The 18919-nt window shown below is 44.4% G+C and overlaps 1 protein-coding gene across 4 annotated transcripts in view; it reads left to right on the forward strand.

Annotated features, from left to right (window-relative positions):
• Nucleotides 1-18919, forward strand: part of GPR161 (G protein-coupled receptor 161) — a 105370-nt gene that overhangs the window by 64594 nt on the left and 21857 nt on the right. For all 4 annotated transcript variants that reach the window (XM_078658326.1, XM_078658329.1, XM_078658327.1 and 1 more), the window contains one exon: nt 10457-11181. In XM_078658326.1, coding sequence (XP_078514452.1) covers nt 10457-11181 — 725 coding nt within the window. The remainder of the gene's footprint in view (nt 1-10456; nt 11182-18919) is intronic.

The raw sequence follows: 18919 nt of genomic DNA on the forward strand, positions 1-18919 counted from the left end.
CGATCAAGGGAAGCGGCCAGGCCCTGAAAATTAGGTGCAGGAGGTAGGATAAGTGGAATCCCAGGTATTTAAATGTATTAAGCTGCAGTGGACTCGTCGGGCACCATTAACGGCCCTCTGCATCCCCTCTTACTTCCACCAGTGTGGACTAGGCCGGGTTAATATGGAGACCAGAGGTCTCTGTAGAGGCGAATAATCTCCAGGCAGTGAGGGTTGGAGCTCAGGGGGTCCACGAGGACCAGCAAGACATCTGCATAGAATGCCGCCTGGCCCTCGAACCCCCGTTTCTCCCCCCCCCCACCCCCAATCTCCACCCATCGACCCACGGATTGAATGAGGTGTGCCAACGGCTCAATGGCTAAGGCGAACAGAGGGGAGGGTGGGCACCCTTGACGCATCCCCAGGCAGATCGGGAAGGGTGCCGATTGTATGCTGTTCATGAAATCTTTGTCCCAGGCCTGCTCGCGTCAGGGCGGTCTCTAAGAATTCGCAGGAGAGCTTATCAAAGGCTTTATTTAAGCCCTACAAGAAGGGCTAGTTTACGCTCCAGCTTCTGTGTTTGGGCTTCTACCCGCATGAGCCCACATTGGTCTGGATGAATGAAATGGATAAGGGTGCATATCAAACGAGCTGCTAGGATTTTGATGAGGGAGATCGGCCGGTAGGAGGCACACTGGTCAAGAGGCCTTCCCTCCTTGGGGATGACCAGAATGGTTGCACAGTCTAAGTCGGCGTGAAAGGAACGTTGGTATGTCACCTCGGTGTAAACCTTTAACAGGTGGGGCGCAATAATGGAGCAAAATCTCTTCTAGTATTCAATGGGGTATCCATCAGGCCCAGAGGTCTTACCCAATTGAAGCCCAGATGTGGCGGCGACTACCTCTTCGCGGTCAGGGGTATATGTAGAGCAGTCCTCTTATGGTGGACTTGCTTGCTGCAGAGAGTGTCATATTTAACACTGAGCCGTTGTTAGTTTGGAAGTAGTTTAGGAGTTAGTTCTATGAAAGAGGCACACTCGGTGGGGCCCTTGGGTAACATGCACTAAATCGCCAGATGAGTCTCAGCATCGTGGGCTGAATGCCTCACTCCGCCAGGATGGGTTTGTGGTCCGAAATACCGCACCAAAGAAGTTGGCTAGAGCTCAGTATCAGATCAGTCGCCGGTAGCCACAGCAGGTCGATTCGGGCTTTGGTGTTATGGGCTATAGACCGGTGAGTGTAAGCTTGTGTCGAGGGATGCCAGGAATCGCATAGGCCCATGAAATCAGCCCAGGTTGTGAGACGTGGATTGGGACCTCCTGCCAGGGCGAGGTTCAGTGAATGTATCATGTTCTGGGTCTGGAATGGCATTAAAATCTCGGGTGGGGAGGCAGTGAAGGATGGGAGAGCAAGCTCTTGAAGGTCTCAGCAAGGCACTGCACCAATTATCGCCTGGGCCTCTGCCCAACATCAGTTTTCCACAGTGTAGGAGGTACTGCTGGATTTAGCCTCCAGCGCAGCGTGGTAGTCTCTATCCAGAGTGGGGGAGGGAGGTAGACCTCTGGGCGTGGCTACTAGGACATCTCCACACTCTCTGGGACTCATGGGGCTTGGCGCCAGTCTTGCAGGTGTTGTTCTCCAAAGGCAGTCACAGGCCGGATGGAGGGGCCCTGCAGGCTGCCGCGCACCGCTTGGGGAACGACAGCCGCCTGCCACCGGAGGTCCAGAGTCTCGCTCTTCCCGGAAACGCCCTTCTGCAGGTGCAAGCAAAAAAGAAAAGCTGGCGGCGGGAGGAGGGGGCAAAAAGTTTGTCCCCTCTCCCACCGCCCGCAGAAAAACGCACAGTGCCGCAAGGTTAGACACCCCCATGCTGCTTTGGAAGACAGAATCGAGGGCTGCTGCCACCCACAGACAAGCGCTCTGGTTCGCCCCAACTCACCGGCTGGCACAAGGTCTACAGTGCCTGTCTGACCATGATCCGCTTCCAGAGCCGACTCTCGTTGATAAGCCATTTGGTGATTATGGTGCATTCTTGGCCGTCTCAGCAAGGCTCCGGGCGTAGAGAAGGACCACTGGGGCTCTATGCCGTAACTGTGGCCACCATCTTGTGGGATGCACGAGTGGTAGGCGGCTCGGGCCATCTCCTCTGTCCCTGTTGTGGCTTCGGGGGCCTCAATAGCCACCGCAGGGTGTCTCTGCATAGGCGCTGTCAGGCAGGATGAAGAGTGATGGCCATCAGTTACTGGGAGCGTCACTAAAGCTCGACTGCCATCTTGGCCACTCCCCACCCAGGGAATTGTTTAAGGTGGCAAGACATCTTTCGTTACAACGAGCTCAACAGGAGTCAGAGAATTCTCATAATTTCTCCAATAGGGTGGCATAGTATTTTTTTTCTTTATTTTCTTTATTTATTTATTTTGGTTTTTTAGGATACGATCTTGAAAGATCCTCTCTGAATGATCATCACTGAGGATGGCACAGCTCTCTTATCTGTGGGAAATTATTACTCTGGGTAGGCCCCCAACAATTGCAAAGTGTCCTCTTTTTCCAGCTCAAATTATAACTCTTGAGGCAAAATTACTTCAGGCTCACCAGATGATCCTAGCCTGCCTCCAGTGATGCAACTTTCAAGAGACTTAATAGCCCTTTTTTTAGAGAAGGTTTACACTCACATTCTGAAGTCCAGAGTTTATCCCCAGTGCTCGAAAGAGTCGATTATCATGCACCTCAAAAGAAACCAAATGGGGTTTCAGAAGACTTGAAAAATCTCCACCCTATCTCCCTTTTGCCTGCACTCGTCAAAATCCTTGAAAGGCACATAAATCAGGATCTTGCGCCATTTTTGACAGATCATAAGCTTTTGGATTCCTCACAGAACTCCTTTAGGAGGAACCACAGCACCGAATCTGTACTGATCGCAGCTGTAGATTCCATTAACCAGGAAGTGAATCGGGGAAGCACGGCCATTCTAGTTGTGCTAAATTTATCGGCATGCTTCGACACAATCTCCCTACTGGAAATGGTGCAAAGACTGCATCAGTACAGGCTGAGGGGGTTCTGCCTTAAATCTATTGGAATCCTTTCTGAATAGGACCCAGATAGTGAGCTGTGTGGACTTCAGTGCTAAACCTTTCCCTCTCCCCTGCGGTGTCTCGCAAGGGTCCTACCACAATCCCACATTATTTAATCTTTGTGGCCCCTCTGGCAAAACTTGTTCGCTCCTTAGTTTTTCAGGTATGGTCTTATGCGGACGATATCCAAATCATTGTTTCTATATTTGGCAATTGAACAAGAGTAACATACAAGGTTAGGTCTTGTATGGTAGAATTCAGGAACTGGAAGTGAATCAGTTGGCTCTGGATGAACGCCAAGAAGACAGAGATTGTGGTCTTCAGGGAGGAGAACTCTGGTTGGTCTGATCGCTGGCGGCTGGAGACATGCAGTCCTCTCCTGCTCCGCTAAGAACCTGGTGTTGATTTTCGATAACACTGACATTCAACTTGCAGGTCAGTAGAGCCTGAAGATCCCCTTCCTACCCGAGGAGTTGAGTGTCAGTGGTCATTGCGCTCATAACATGCCTTGGCTACTGTAACGCTCTGTATTTGAACACCAACCAGTATTCACTTAAACTTCAGGTTATCCAAAATGCGGCTGGTGTTGGGTGTTCTGAAATATCTCTGTGAGTGAGGGATTGCGGACACTGCACTGGCCCCTAGTGAGTAAGCGGTTTATCTTTAAAGCCTTGTGTCTGGTTTATAAGGCCCTCACGCAGCTGGGTTCTTGATACCTGAGAGCCAGCAGACATTTGAGATCAGCTGGGCAGAGGAAAGTGATTGTACCCCGTCTCAGGAAGGCGTGATGGGGTGAGCGTACCTTCTCTGTGTCAGTGGCCAGGATATGGAACACACTACCTGCACAGGTTGTTGGTATTAATTTATTCTGCTTTTTGCAAGCATGTGGAAACCTGGTTTTTCTCACAACCATAATGGCCTTGGCTGGTCTCCCTCGTTTGTTCTTGCCTGTTATAGCGCATTGATGCCTGTTGGTTATATGCACTTTACAAATTCCATTGCAGCTAGGGTTTCACTTAACTCAAATTCTAGTCTGCTCATGTTACATGGGTTACTAAGTTCATAATCCTGCAGTAAATCTGTACCATCCTGGCCTGGATCTGTTGCACGGGTATCAATTGATAAAGTTAACTACCCAATCTCATTTAGATCCCCTGGAGCAGTCTGTTGCATGTTTCCAGAAGGTTTATTATCTTTGGCTATCAATGGATCATGTAGATTTTCCCACAAGACACTCTCCCAATCTCTTTTGGCTTTAACCAGTTCTCTCCTATAATGCAATCTATACCTCTTCAAATCAGATCTACCATCTGCATTAACAGCTGCCAACAGATTTTCTTTTGCTTTCCTGCAGTCTTTGTTATACCAGGCCACCTCCTTAGGAGCCCACATTCTCTGGTGATGGGATACCATTGCTCTAATTTGTGTATAGAACACTTCATGATTGTCTTGCTTTATGACTATTCATGCCTCGGAAGGGCAGGCATTTTCTCAACTTCTACCTTAACTTTCTTGTGGGCTAGCTCCAATACATTGGGGTGCTTGATGAGCAAGTCCCACCAAATTGCTTGCCCATTATTAGTATGGGAAAGATCCCCAAAAACCATTTTTCTTTTAGTCAATAGTTTCTCTACCATACATCTCACTAAGGTCAGGCTCAAGGCTTTATGGTCACTGAGCAGTCTCTCCATTACTGTCATGTCTGTCAGAAAGGGCCAAAAACCTAAGTTGATTAAAAAATCTGACTCGAGTGGCCCAGTCTATTGAATGTGGCCTTGCTTTCCTTATCGGTAGATTTCCTTCCATTGGCAGCTCGTAGATCAAAATTCAGTTTCAAGGCAAATACTTGCTCTGATCTAGGAAACCACTTCAGACAGGAGATCTGTCTGTGGAATCTTCCACTGGCGATCCTGTTCTTCAGTTAAATCAGAGGGGGTTACTAGCATGGGTTCAAAAGTAATGTTAAAATCCCCAGCTACTATTAGGTGTTTTTTTCCAAATGACTCGGAAAGCATATTATCTAGGATATTGATCACTTCAGACTTTAAATTACGAGCAACCACCCAATTGTATGCATGAAAAACTTTCAGTGACATACCTGACAGGAGCACCAAGCTAATGACTAGAGCATCTCTAGAATCAATGGCGCTAGGGTTAATTCTACATTGAAGTAAAATCTTTACACAGATTGCAAGATCCCCAGAGTGTCTTCCCCCTATCTGAGTTGCATTAATACAGAATGACATAAATCCATTCCTAAAGATAGGGGCAGAGGACCAGGTCTCCTGCAGCAAGCACATATGGTCCTTTCTAGGCTGCAAACACAATAAGATGATGGATGGAGCATTGACATTCTCCTCCACCGCCCACTCCCACCCCCTGTATTTATTGGATCTGGGTTAAATCCATCATAATACTTCTGATCCGTTCGCCACCCCAGGTCAGACCCAGCCATATGCAAATCAGTTTTAACCCTGTTCCGCATGGGAATAGTCCAGTCTGAACTGCGAGGCAGGTCCTCCCTGGACCGGAAACAAGCCTCCTGGGACCGGTTTTGGGGTAACATCCCTCATCAGGCAGGATAGCTTGAATCCAGTGGCAAAGTGAGCAAGGGACCCACATCTGGGTATACCCTGCCAACTTAGGGCGAGCAGAGCAAACCCAGTAAGATGTTGGATGGCGCGCTGAAACATTTCACACACTCTCCCCCAGTCACTATTAGATCTGGGCTAAATCCATCATCATTCTTCTGCTCATTTTGCCACCCCAGTTCAGACCCAGACAAATGCAAATGGGGGTGAGTAGTTAAAAAGTTTCAGCACTCCGTCCATCATCTTGTTGTGTTTGCTATGTTTGCCCTAAGTGGCCATGGGTATGCCCAGACGTGGGTCCCTTGCTCACTGTGCCACTATATTCAAGCTGGCCTGGCTGATTAGGGATGAAACCCCGAAACCGGTTCTAGGATTCTTGTTTCTGGTCCAGGGAAGACCTGGCCTGGTAGTTCGGGCCAGACTGTTCCCATGAGGAACAGGGTCGAAACTGATTTGCATATGGCTGGGTCCAAACTGGGGTTGCATAGTGAGCAAAAGAACAATGGATTAAACCCAGATGTGTCACTAGTGGTGGGTGGTTGAAAATGTTCAGCATTCCATCCATCATCTTGTTGTCATCTATATGCTGCCCCTATCTAATTCATATAACATACCACTAATCTCATTCCATGACAGTACTTTAATCTTAGTTGGTTGGTCAGCATTGGGCCTACATTAATAGCCTATATTTAAGGTTCCTATGGGCCTCCCACTAACAGCGGTTATGGCTTTTTCTATCAATCATTTGCCCGTTTCTATGCTCCTTGAGCCAGGATTCCCATTCTACATCCTGTTGTGTTCAACAATTCGCCATTGAGTAGTATAGTTGTCCTATTGGGAACCCCGTGCTCTGAAGCAGACAAAACCCCCATCAGAATTACTTTCTACCATTTTAGTTCTAAATGGGTTTTTTCTTCCCAGTCAGTTTTTCATTCAGTGCACCTGGGACCTGGTTACCCCTATCCATCCTCTGACCATTCCCAGGATGCAAAGGGATCCAAGAGAAGTTTGAGAATGCCTACAACTGTATAGGTTTGTGGATGCTCCCAAACTTCAAAGACAAACCATGCCTAAAAACTCAAACATCTCACCGCTTGATTTCCTACTGCAGATTTCTCTGCACTAGTGATGGGGAAATCCACACTAGTAAATGCATTTACACCTGCCAGGAATCCCTTTGTTGAATTCTGTCAAGTGTTGGGAGGGGGCGCTTTTCTACCCTAAACTTACATTTACAAAAATAATTACCTTTGTGATTAGGCCCTTAATAGACGCTTGAAGAACGAACAATGCTAGGTCATTATTTATTTGTGCGGGTTGATGCCGAAAAGGCATCTACTACAGCATGATGGGGATATTCACATATGATGTTAAGAAGACTGAATATGGGAGAATCATTCTGAAATCTTAATTTCTTTATATGAAAGATCCAAAATGGGAATTAATGCATCTGTCCGGTTCAAGAGGAAGTGCGTTTAATCAAAGGCTCTAAACAGGAATACACTGTTAGTTGAACTTAGCACTTTAGCTGGTTGAAATAAGAAAGCAATTAAATGTCATCCTAGATCCATACGAATATGACTTGAGTTTTGCAAACAATTTGCTGTTAACATTTTCTGAACTCGTCTTTCTTCCCAGTTCTGATACACCTTGTGGAGACATTGGAACATTATGTCTCAGATTTTGCTGGTGTCAACTGCTAAGCAATCCCTACCCCCAAAAACATACAATGCCAATCTCCAAAGGAAGATTTTGGTTGTCTGGCCTTCACAATTACAGTAGGGCATTTAGGCTGGCTGAAGCTTTGTTTTGGCTGCCTGTAAGTGAGTAAGACCTCCCACCAGCGTCTCCTTTTTAAAAAAAGAAAAAAGTCTTCCTCCTGTTACTATTTACACTCGATATTAACAGCTGATCGGGTCAAAGTTGCACTTCCTGGCAAGAGTTGGGACCAAACTTCCTATGTTAGACTTAGTCCTTTTTGCAGGGTCATCCCTGAACATTTCCTTCCTCCTGGTATTTCTTCTGACCTGGTGTTGGTAGTTTTAGGACTCTAGGCACTTTATCACTTATGTCTAGTGTAAAGTGCATGTGCTCTATATGGTAAACGTGGTAAGATTGGTCTATACCTGTTTGCTGTATTTAATTTACCTATCAGTCCCTTGTAAAGATACCCGGGCCACTAAATTAAATAATGCTACTGGTGGGCTTGCAGCGCTGCTTGCGCCTCCCACCAGGAGCTCAAACCTCCCCCCCCCCCACCTTCCTGGTGGTGTTGGAAATTAGCGAGGTGCTCCTGTCCCTGCGCTCCTAGACCGCCCTGTGGCTGTCATGGGCTCAAGAACGGAGAAATGGAGGTGGAGTGTGAAGTTACTAGAGCCTGACCCGCCTGCATCATGCACTACAGAAAGGTATGAAATGCTCAACCGTTAACAAGTGCAGCAGAGCAAGGGAAAACGAATGGACACTTGTCTGTTTGTAATGGACTTTGGAAAGCAAACGCTGCAGGGTATTGCAAGAATGATGGCAGCATGACATTTTTGAGCCGCTGGAGTGCATGGGAAGCGAGAATAATTCAATATACAGTTCGCACTTTCCCTGAAAAGAAAAGAAATATTTTGGAAAACTAAATAGCAGACTGGAATTTCAACATCAAAATAATTACTTTCCCAGTGCATTATGGACAATATAGTATTCTATGACTACGAAGTGACGTAGGAGTCTTAGATAAGCGGGCATTATCATGGTCATGCCCTCTTTGATCCAAATGACTCACCTGTGACCAAGGCTCCCCACGAGCTGAAACGTGTTGGGATAGAACTTGCTGCCATGCTGATGAATCTGCAATGATAGCTCCTGTTTTCTACAAAGTCTGGTGTGCGGCGCCCTTCTTTGGTGCTCACAAGGAAGGTGTTGTTGGAAATTAGTGAGGTGCTGCGGTCACCACGCGCCGTGACTACCCTGTGGAGGTCATGGGCTCAAGGTCGGAGAAATGGAGGTGGATATATATATATATATATATATCTATATATCTATATATATATATATATATCTATATCTATATATATATATATCTATATATCTATATATCTATATATCTATATCTATATATATATATATATATATATATCTATATATATATCTATATATATATATATATATATATATATATATATATATATATCTATATATATCTATCTAACCCCTCCAATTACGAAAGGTAGAGGCCACACAGGGGATTTCTTCAGAAGCGTGTATTTAAACACAGCAAATGGCATGATGCATTTCGGCAGCCTTCTTTGGATGCCGCTGTAAATCAAAGTGCTGCCCCACCTGCGTCCTTACATAGTCCTGCACCCTCCCATTGGCAGGTGCTTCTGGCAATTCTCCTTTCACCTGACCAGCAATCAGCGGGAGTGCTGAAAATACTGCTACTCCCAGGTAACACCTTGCTGGCACAGATGCTGCGAGGGAATGAACTCTTTTGTATCCGTCCAGATAGATACTTGCTGGGCAGGATTTAGGCGCATTGTGTTGTGGGCCTAGTGTTTCGCTGCTGTGTGAGTGTATTTCGCAAACGCTTTGCACATTGCCTCTGGGATAAGCCTGACTGCTCTGCCAAGCTACCAAGGGGGTAAGCAGGGGTTATCTTCGGTGTGTAACTCCCTTGCTTGGAATTTCGTATCATGTGAACGGAGAAGTCCTAGATGTGGAGAGCTGGGAGCTAAAATCCTGCATATGGTGTGGGCATGTCTGGAACTGCAAGAGTTTTGGGAGGGAGTAATGGCCTGCATTAATGATGTAACAGATAGGACCCTCCCATATACCACACTGGTCTGCCTACTAGGGAACTTCCCCCGCCCTACTAAACATCGGTTCACTACTAGATTTGTAGACCTAGCTTTAGTACTAGCAAAACGGGCAATCACTATGAAATGGAAGGCATCTACCGGCCCCCAGATATCCATATGGAGGATGACCTTGCTGACGTGGGCTAGCTATGAGGGGGCAGTACTACATCAGGAAATGAGGAGAGGTTGTGGCTTTGTGGACGGGGCTAGGGCCTGGAAAAAAGTGTTGCTGGACTGTTTTGAAAAAAAAACACCATTGATAGCCTGAACACGCTAACTTACCCTTGAATAATGACTGACCATAGGGAGGAGATGGGCTGGGGGCTAGAGATGGACAATGAGGAGACAGGCTTCAGATGTAGGATTGCGAGTACTTAGAGGGTGGTAGACTCCTCCTGAGACGATCTACTTTGTTGCTACGAGGTGCGAGGGGTGAGATTTCGGAACTAGATGAGCCAACCTAACCATGTATGCCTAAACATTACTTTAAATACTTGTTAAATCATATAATATGACCCCAAGGTGCTGCCCAGATACAATGTACAGGACCATGCTGATTATTAATATAGAAGAGCATATGATGGCCATCACTGATGCTGAATTGTCTTTGTTGTTTGAAAATAGCAATATCTGTTGAAAAAAATAATTAGAAAATGCAGCATCAAATGTTTTTGCTTTCACCAGAGTTAAAAAAAAAAAAAACTATACACGAAGTGAAGAAGTCCACCACATGTTCTCCCATCTCTATTCTGATATAACATCTCTGAATCGTATTGCTCTCTCCATGCCGTCAAAATATTTTCTTTCCTCTTGTGTAGTTGCTAAGCATTTGTCCTGTTGATAGGACTAATATATATTTATTTTGCCTTCACTAGTTTTGTATAGCACGTTTATTTCTTTAAGTGTAAAACCTGTTCAGAGACTGGTTTAACCGACATTGTATTCTATCTCTCTCTCTCTCTCTCTAGCTATTATGCGGTTCTCTATCCAATGGTTTATCCTATGAAGATAACTGGAAACCGAGCAGTCTTTGCCATCGTCTATGTATGGCTTCATTCCCTCATTGGATGCCTTCCTCCTCTTTTTGGGTGGTCATCTTTGGAGTTTGATCATTTCAAATGGATGTGTGTGGCTGCATGGCACAAGAATGTTGGATACACAGCTTTTTGGCAGATTTGGTGTGCATTACTGCCATTTCTCGTTATGGTGCTTTGCTATGGATTTATCTTCCGTGTTGCTAGAATTAAAGCACGGAAGGTTCACTGTGGTACTGTGGTCATCGTTCAAGAAGAATCCCAAAAGAATGGAAGAAAGAACTCAAACACTTCTACCTCTTCATCTGGAAGCAAAAGGAGTGCCTTTCCACATATTGTCTATTCTGCCAATCAATGCAAAGCACTTATTACTATCTTAGTTGTGATTGGTGCTTTCGTTCTCACCTGGGGACCTTACATGGTTGTGATAAGCACTGAAGCCCTTTGGGGGAAAGACAGTATTTCACCTGCTCTTGAGACTTTAGCTACTTGGCTCTCTTTCACAAGTGCAATCTGCCATCCACTTATTTATGGACTGTGGAACAAAACCGTTCGAAAGGAGCTATTAGGAATGTGCTTTGGAGACCGATACTACAGAGAGTCTTTTGTTCAACGAAATAGGACGTCCAGGATGTTCAGCATTTCCAACAGGATTACAGGTAATGAATATATTCCCAATGTGTTATAAGGCGTTTTAAAACCATGCACATCTAATTTTTTCAAAGCAATGTTAGTGTGATACATTAATAAATATAGCAAACCGCCTTCGTTAATATCACATGCACTGATTCTGAAGGTGCTTTAGCTAACTACAGACATTTTCTTTCAAATGAAAATGAGTATTAAATACTGCACACTTCAACTGTAAAATATTTTTTTTGTTTTACAAATATTTGGAGGATCACATCATGTTGACTATTGAAGTCTAATGGATTATGGCCTCCTTATTGAATTTGTGTATTTATGTTTGTAGGAAAGGGTTGTCCTGTTAGTTTGAGGAATGGAGTGATGTGTTTTTTTGTACAGCTAATGACCTTTGAAGGTGAATGTGGCCCATGTCATTGAAAATGTGTGTACCCTAGTGCATGGTTAGAGCAAGAAAATTTCAGAGATGTGGTTGATTGTCTGGGTGTCCGTATTTTGTGGTGGTCAGTTCAGAAGCTAGTGGTTAGATCAATGTTGCTTTAATTATGTAAAGCAAGGTGTATTAACTACACTTATCAGAGTAAAGTTATAATGCCAGCATTTATTCACTCATTCAGTGGGAGTTGAGGCAGGTGGGTTGGAAGTGTGTGTATATGTTCCCTATTTTTTTATTAAAGGGAAGAAGTATGGTGGATTTTTCTTTCCTCCTTCTATCAAGTATAGGACTAAGATGTATTGAAGGGGTGAAGGACATTGAGCAGTGTGGAATTTACGAAGACTAGAAGTTGGCCATTATGCTTAAGATGTAGATGGAAAAATATGAATTGCAGGCCCAATGTTAAACCGTTTCACCAAAGATGATGATTTTATTTTGGGTGCATGATCCTATTCGAGTACTTATTTGGGAGTTTTGCCCCCTTGAATTGGAGTTACTATCCTGACACTGCTTTAGAGGAAACAAACTCAATAACCTATAAACTGAAAAAGAGCCAAAGACTGATTTCGAGCTAGTTACTATAGCTTGTCTCAACAGCACTTTTGGCATTGTCAGCTATATCTCTTCACGCTTGTGCTTCAGAAACACAAAAAGATAAAGAATGTGTTTTTTCTTTTTTAAACAACCTTTTTTTTTAAATTTTATCTAAAGAGGTTAATCTTGTTCTTAGATATATGCAACAGGAGAACCTTGATTTATATCAATAGTTGTGTGATGATCATAAATGGTGTACAGTGAGCAACTGCAAGCTCAGATCCGTCTCAGGGGATTATCTTTCTGCTGCCATTAACGGCTAAGAATTTGAATATCACAGTTCTCTAACATGAAATATTGTGTAATATTCAAAGACGTTTGACTAACTGCCTATGTGCGGCAATTTTCCTACCATAAACCATTCTACATAGAGAAGCCAATTTCTTATCCTTTGTATGTGTTAATAAAATTGATTCTAGGCTTTTTTGTTCTTGTCCACTTATCAGCTACTATTAACTAGTTGGAGATTGAGTTGTTTAAAGTCTTTACCATACCCACACTGTAAAAATCCTAAGGAACAAAGTGGGGTAACTAATTATATGTAATTCAGAAATGGCTTCACAACTACGTAGTGTTGTCATGACCCTAAAATAATCCTTACCTAAAAGGTGGAGTCTATTTTTACCGAAAAAGCATATTAACATAATCACTAAGAGATAGAAAAAGAACATTGTTTTGGCTTTATTTTTTATAAATCTTATGTATTTTTTCAGCTATCAAAGGTCTAACAGCTTGGAAATGACTAAAAGTTTTAAATAGTCATGTGGAACGTGTAAATTACATTTTTAGGCTACAGTTAGTGAGCAAACAGCATGGGCTGTGTGTATTTATTAACTTACTATATATTAAGGAGTATTTGTTTTGTGTTGGTGTTTATCTATCTTCCGAGCAAAAAGTGCTTCTAGTTTGTTAAACATCATTAGGTCACGGTACACAAAAAATAGTGTCCACCCCGACGCGTGCCCTGTATACTCGGTTAGTACTTAATTTTTTTTGCCAGTGACACTGCCCTTTGACGATGCAGGCTATCACTTTTGAGATCCAGCTGTCAAACAGTTTCTGGCCTCTTCTGTGGTTTTTCATGTGCTGATAACCAATTTAATCTGCCCATAGATATACTACTCCAGTTGCGGTTCATTGGCCAACAGCACATCGCATGCTGAGACTGTGGAGCACACTTTTATAATGTGTAAGCCAGAGTGCTGGTGGCCGAAAATCCCTGACTGGATGAAGGCGTCGCATGTCATGGAACACCTGCTCAGCACTGTGGTCACCTCTCACTTGTAAAAGCCAGTTGGTTTGGATAAGTGTAGGCCTCATTATAGTTTTGTCTCTGAAAGGCAGGTAGGGCTTGTTCAGTCAGTCACGTCCGACTAGTGATTGAAAGATTAGTACTGCTGGACAAGGCTGCAACAGAAACCGCTATATGTCAGTCTTGCATTGGAAAATATGCGAGAGGCGGGCAGAGTCTGTTGCAACCTAAGCACCACTCAATCAATTATGAAATCATTGTGATAAATTGAAAATCTCTCCATAAAAATAAATATTTTATTCTAACGTTAAGAAAAGAAGGTTGAATGGAAACCTGATGAATATAGTAAATTCATTAAAGCTTTCTGTGGAGATGGTCATGGCCAGTGACTGCCTCCCACACCCTCTGCTGTGTACCTTATTAAAACAGCATTCTGGCATGATTCTATTGCCCATAGTGACATGCATCCACTCACATGCCAGGGAACCAGTTCAGTTCTCCTGAGTGTTGACTCCTGAGCGTAAAGGGGTAGTACCTTTCTGCAGTATTGCTGGATGAATGCAGCCATTGCCACTGGAGACACAAGACTGAAAACTGAGGGGCTTCTGGTAATCTGTTACTAAATCAAATTACCATGATGACTATTGCTCTGGGACCAAGTGAACTGCAGGCAGGTAAGTCCTTAGTGTGGTTTGTCTGCTGTAGCCCAGTGCACTGAAGAGGCATACCTCACTTGGAGCCTTGGAGAGAAGTGTACTTGGTGACCGGGTGTTCAAGATGTGTAGAGTATCCAAACATCCTTGTCCTAGAGCGTCTTTTGCGGACTTGCACTGATGGTCCATACCTGGCCTGGTGCTGGTGATAGAAGTACGTACTGCCCTCAAGCCCTGTGTTTGAGAATGAGGCAACATGCTGGTTGACCTCCAGCAGTGGTGGCAGCAGTTGATTGCTGAATGTGCTAGGTGATACAGGAAAAACCAAAATGTGAGTGCTGAGATTACACAATATTGCTGGACTTTCAACCTTGTACCCCTTTTTTCATCTCTTGCACTGATCTGGGTAATAATAGACTTTAATCCATATCGCTGTAATTTGCACAACATCACTGTAAGAGTTACCAGTACTAAAGGATTAATTGAAGACCTAGTGGCAACAGTCACTATCCTTAAATGGCAAATGTAAGATATTCTGGGTCACAGGAATTCCATGAGTAAACGGCCAATGAAGCAGAAGGCTGCTTAAGGCGCCACCATATTAAAATGGTGCCTGCCAGAAGAGGAGCTTCTCAATGGAGCATGCTCACCAGTTCTTCTAAAGTGCTCGCCCCTTAATCCCTATATGGGGCCCGTCCGCATGGCATCATTACTTGTCCTTGGAGTAATACCGACCCTAGTCATTTTCTATAAATGTCAAGATGCCATGTTTGCATGCACCACCAGGATGTCTGTGTTTATCTTCCTCCCCCTACAACCAAGTACTCGAACTGCAGCAAGTTTCAGTTAACAGTGTTAAAATGAAGCTGTGAAGTTTTGAGGTAAAATTCCTGTTGATGTTCCATCCCAACAAAGCTGAAGATGGTTGCTGGTACTAAGATTTGAGTCACAAATCCGAAAGCCACCTAGGATTGGGATGCTATGTTATGTTATGTTAATTTTTTCTTCTATAGCGCTCGGCTACTCCAAGGAGCATCCCGGCGCTTTGGCGAAGAATATCAGCAGGTAGAAGGCAACATAACAACTAAAACGCAGACTAAGAAAAGAAAAAGATAAAGATTATTTAGTAAAAAGCCACGTTTTCAAGCCCTTCCTAAAAGCAAGAAGGCTGGTAGCCTGTCTCAAGGGCAGTGGTAGTTCGTTCCAGGCCCGCGGGACCAGGTAGCGAAACGACCGGCCTCCCATTCTTGCACGCCTAATGGCAGGGACCGTCATTTTGGACAAAAAAGTTGACCTGAGGGTTCTGCTGGGTTGGTAAAAAAAAAAAGGCGTTTCCCAATATACTTGGGACCTACGCCATGTAGAGCTTTGAAAGCCAGTGTCAGGCTTTTGAAGAGGATCCTCTTTGAAGTAGGTAGCCAGTGCAAGGTGTTAAGTAATACAGTGGCACCTGCTCTTCTCGGCAGTCCATAGATGGCTCGGGCTGCCGAGTTCTGTACTACTTGCAAACGGGTCAAAAGATACTTCGGTAGACCCAAAAAAAGAACGTTTGCGTAGTCTAATCGTGATCCAATCAGTGCCTGAACAATTATTTTCCTATGGTGAAGTGACACCAAAGGAAGGAACTTTCTCAGCATCCGCAGAATGCCGAAACACTTCCCTGAAAGGCACGAGATATGTGGCCCAAAAGACAGATCGCTGTCCACTATCACTCCAAGGTTCTTGGCCTTGAAGGACACACTGTCAGGAGGAAACATATCCTGTGGCCACCAGGATTTCCAATTTGGCTCGGGAGCGCATCCAAAGAAGAGCAGCTCAGACTTGTCGGAGTTGCACTTCAAGCCATGACACCTAAACCACTCAAAAACCGCACCTAGCCATTCCCTAATCTGTATGCCATCAAACATCCCGCCCCGGTCGCATGTGAACAGGAGCTGGGTATCATCGGCGTAGGATATGATCTGGGTGCCAAAGGACTCCGCTACCACCGCTAGAGGGGCCATAAAGATGTTAAAAAGCATGGGGCTAAGAATGGACCCCTGTGGAACCCCTACCTCTAGCGGTGTCATGTCAGCGGAGAAAGGGGGCGCCCAGATCGTTTGTCGGCGGCCGGCCAGAAAGGATTTGAACCAGTTCCACACCGTTCCACGAAGGCCACATTCCCAGAGTCTTAAAAGGAGGCCCTCGTGAGGAACGGTGTCGAAAGCCGCCGACAAATCAAGCATAACTAACACGGCCTTTCCCCCAGAGTCGAGCACCTCCCTGATGGCATCAGTGACCTAGAGTAAGGCCGTCTCCGTGCTAAAATTAGCACGGAAACCAGATTGTGATGCGTGCAAAAGTTCGTTTCCTTTGATGAAACTGGAAATCGACCTATGCACATATCTCTCGGTCACTTTCGCCAATGCAGGGAGGAGGGAGATTGGCCTGTAGTTAGCATGAATGATGGGATCTAGGGCAGGTTTTTTGAGCAGTGGTATGATCATGGCGCGTTTCCATGCCTGCGGAACCACACCTGTAGACAGGGAGGAATTCAGAAGAGGGTTCAGCAGAGCATTTAGGGCTGATGCCACTTTTCCCAGATATTTAGCCGGGCACAGGTCTAATGGTGAGCCAGATTTCAAGCCTGACAGAAGATCCAAAGATGTATTGAGGCACATAGGGGGAAATTCAAAAAGAAAAGGGCCCTGACCCACCGGAGAGGATAAAGAGGATGGAAGGCTCAGATCCAACTGTGGGCAAGAATAAGAAAGGGAGGCCTGAATGGTTGTAATTTTATTAACAAAGAAGGTGGCTAGTTGTTTTATCCAGGGTTCTGAATGTGTATGAATAGGGGTACACATGGCAGGAGATGTAAAATCCTGGACCACTTTAAAAATCTCTTTGCAGGTGTTCTCAGCCTCATCAATTCGTCGCTCTAGATAGGTCTTGTTGGTGACAGGTGAAGAATGTCAAACCTAGACAAGACCCACTGGGGTAGAATTTCGGAATCTTGGGACAGAATGGACGACCCAGGTATTCCCAAGGCAGCAATTCAACAAGAGAAAGTAGGGTATGTTGATAAGATTGGCAGGTTTGGCTCTTTGTACCAAAACAGTTCGTGAAATGTTACTGCCTCATCCCCAGCAATACTAATTTATATTCTGGACACTTGCCTGAGGACATGGATGCTTCAAGTACGCCCCCATGGTGGCTGGTCCCATATGATTAAAGTGTAATTGGCAGCAACTACCCGGGATATTACACTTACTGTATGTGACTTACTGTATGTGACAAGATGCCCAGCTAGACCTCCCAGAGCAATATGGTGACCAGAGTAGAAGTTGTTACATCATTTAGAATTAGGTTATTCTAAATAGAGAAGCCCTTATGCAAATACTGTTCTTTTGAATATGATTTTCTTTAAAAAAAAGGTGACGGAGTACCGCACTAGGTTCCCCTCAGTTCTTATTGGACTTAAAACGTCATAGATGTATAGTGTGTTTAAATGAATATATTTACGATTATGTTAGAACGTGGTTAAGATCTCTGAAGGCTGCACCTTGTAATTTGCCCTGCATTTTCTCTAGCTAGGGTATAGGGAAAGGGCAAAACAAACCTAATGGGAAAGACAGTTGGCATACCTTGTGACAGTTTCCTATAATTCCCACTTCAAATCTGTGCATTTTAATTATTTGTGTCGCATGTTTCTGGCACCTTCATGGCACTATAGAACCAACGTTGTCATGGTGGATGTCTGCCACAGATGTCACTCAGACAAGTTGTTCCATTGCTTCTGGTTTGAGTATACCTAGTGGTTAATTGTTTTTATAACTATGGCAGGGAAATCAAAGTCTGCCTCGTCTGAGCCTGGATGAATCAAGGCGTACATACAAATGTGCCACATTAGAAGGCTTGGTGTTGAAGATAGTTGCCCATGTAACAGGTGTCCGAAGTTGGCCTGGCATATGCTGTCCACTATTCTAGTGGGCACCTTTCACCAGTCCAAATGACCCTTATTGATGGTAGGTTTAAAGACAACCTATATAGAAAACTATCCTAGTGGTATCTGTGGAGAGCAGCCTTCAGGCTAAGTCTTGGAGGAATGTAAAACAACTTGTTTTACCAGTCTATAATCTCATGAATGACCAAATAAAAGGAAAACCATGCCAGGTGTGTGTGTGTGTGTGTGTGTGTGTGTGTGTATATATGTGTGTGTGTGTGTGTGTGTATATGTGTGTGTGTGTGTGTGTGTGTGTGTATATGTATATGTATGTGTATGTGTATATGTATGTATGTATATGTATATGTGTATATGTATGTATGTGTGTGTGTGTGTATATGTATGTGTATATGTAATGTACTTATTCTAAACGCATCCCTCTAGTCTCTTTGAGGCTAAAGGCAAAAGTACATTCAGTAAACTTAATTAGCACACAGTAAATTAGCACAGTATACGTTAAGCCCAGGGACGTACCAAACCATATATTAAGAAAGTGGTATAAGAACTACGACTGACATAGATACAAGGCCTAGAGCCTTTAGAACCGCTGGGGCCACCAGGAACCACCCATGGTAGTGACACAGGGGACCCACGGGGGACGCGTGCAGTGTCTAAACACAGCCGCGAATCACCATTAACTTGTATGGGGAAAGTCGTGGTTGGAATTTGAAAGATTAAGGGCATTTAGAAGAGGACTTGGAGCAAACCCCTTTAAAACTAGGAGTTTCTAGAGTCCACACCCAAGGGAGCACCAGAGTACTCGAGTTACCTCACCCAGGGAAGCCGGGTGCTTAGGTGTCTTTTGATGTCGGGTTTCGTCGTTGATTTCAACAGC

This window comes from Lissotriton helveticus, chromosome 8 (assembly GCF_964261635.1).
Source record: "Lissotriton helveticus chromosome 8, aLisHel1.1, whole genome shotgun sequence".
Classification (NCBI taxonomy): domain Eukaryota; kingdom Metazoa; phylum Chordata; class Amphibia; order Caudata; family Salamandridae; genus Lissotriton; species Lissotriton helveticus.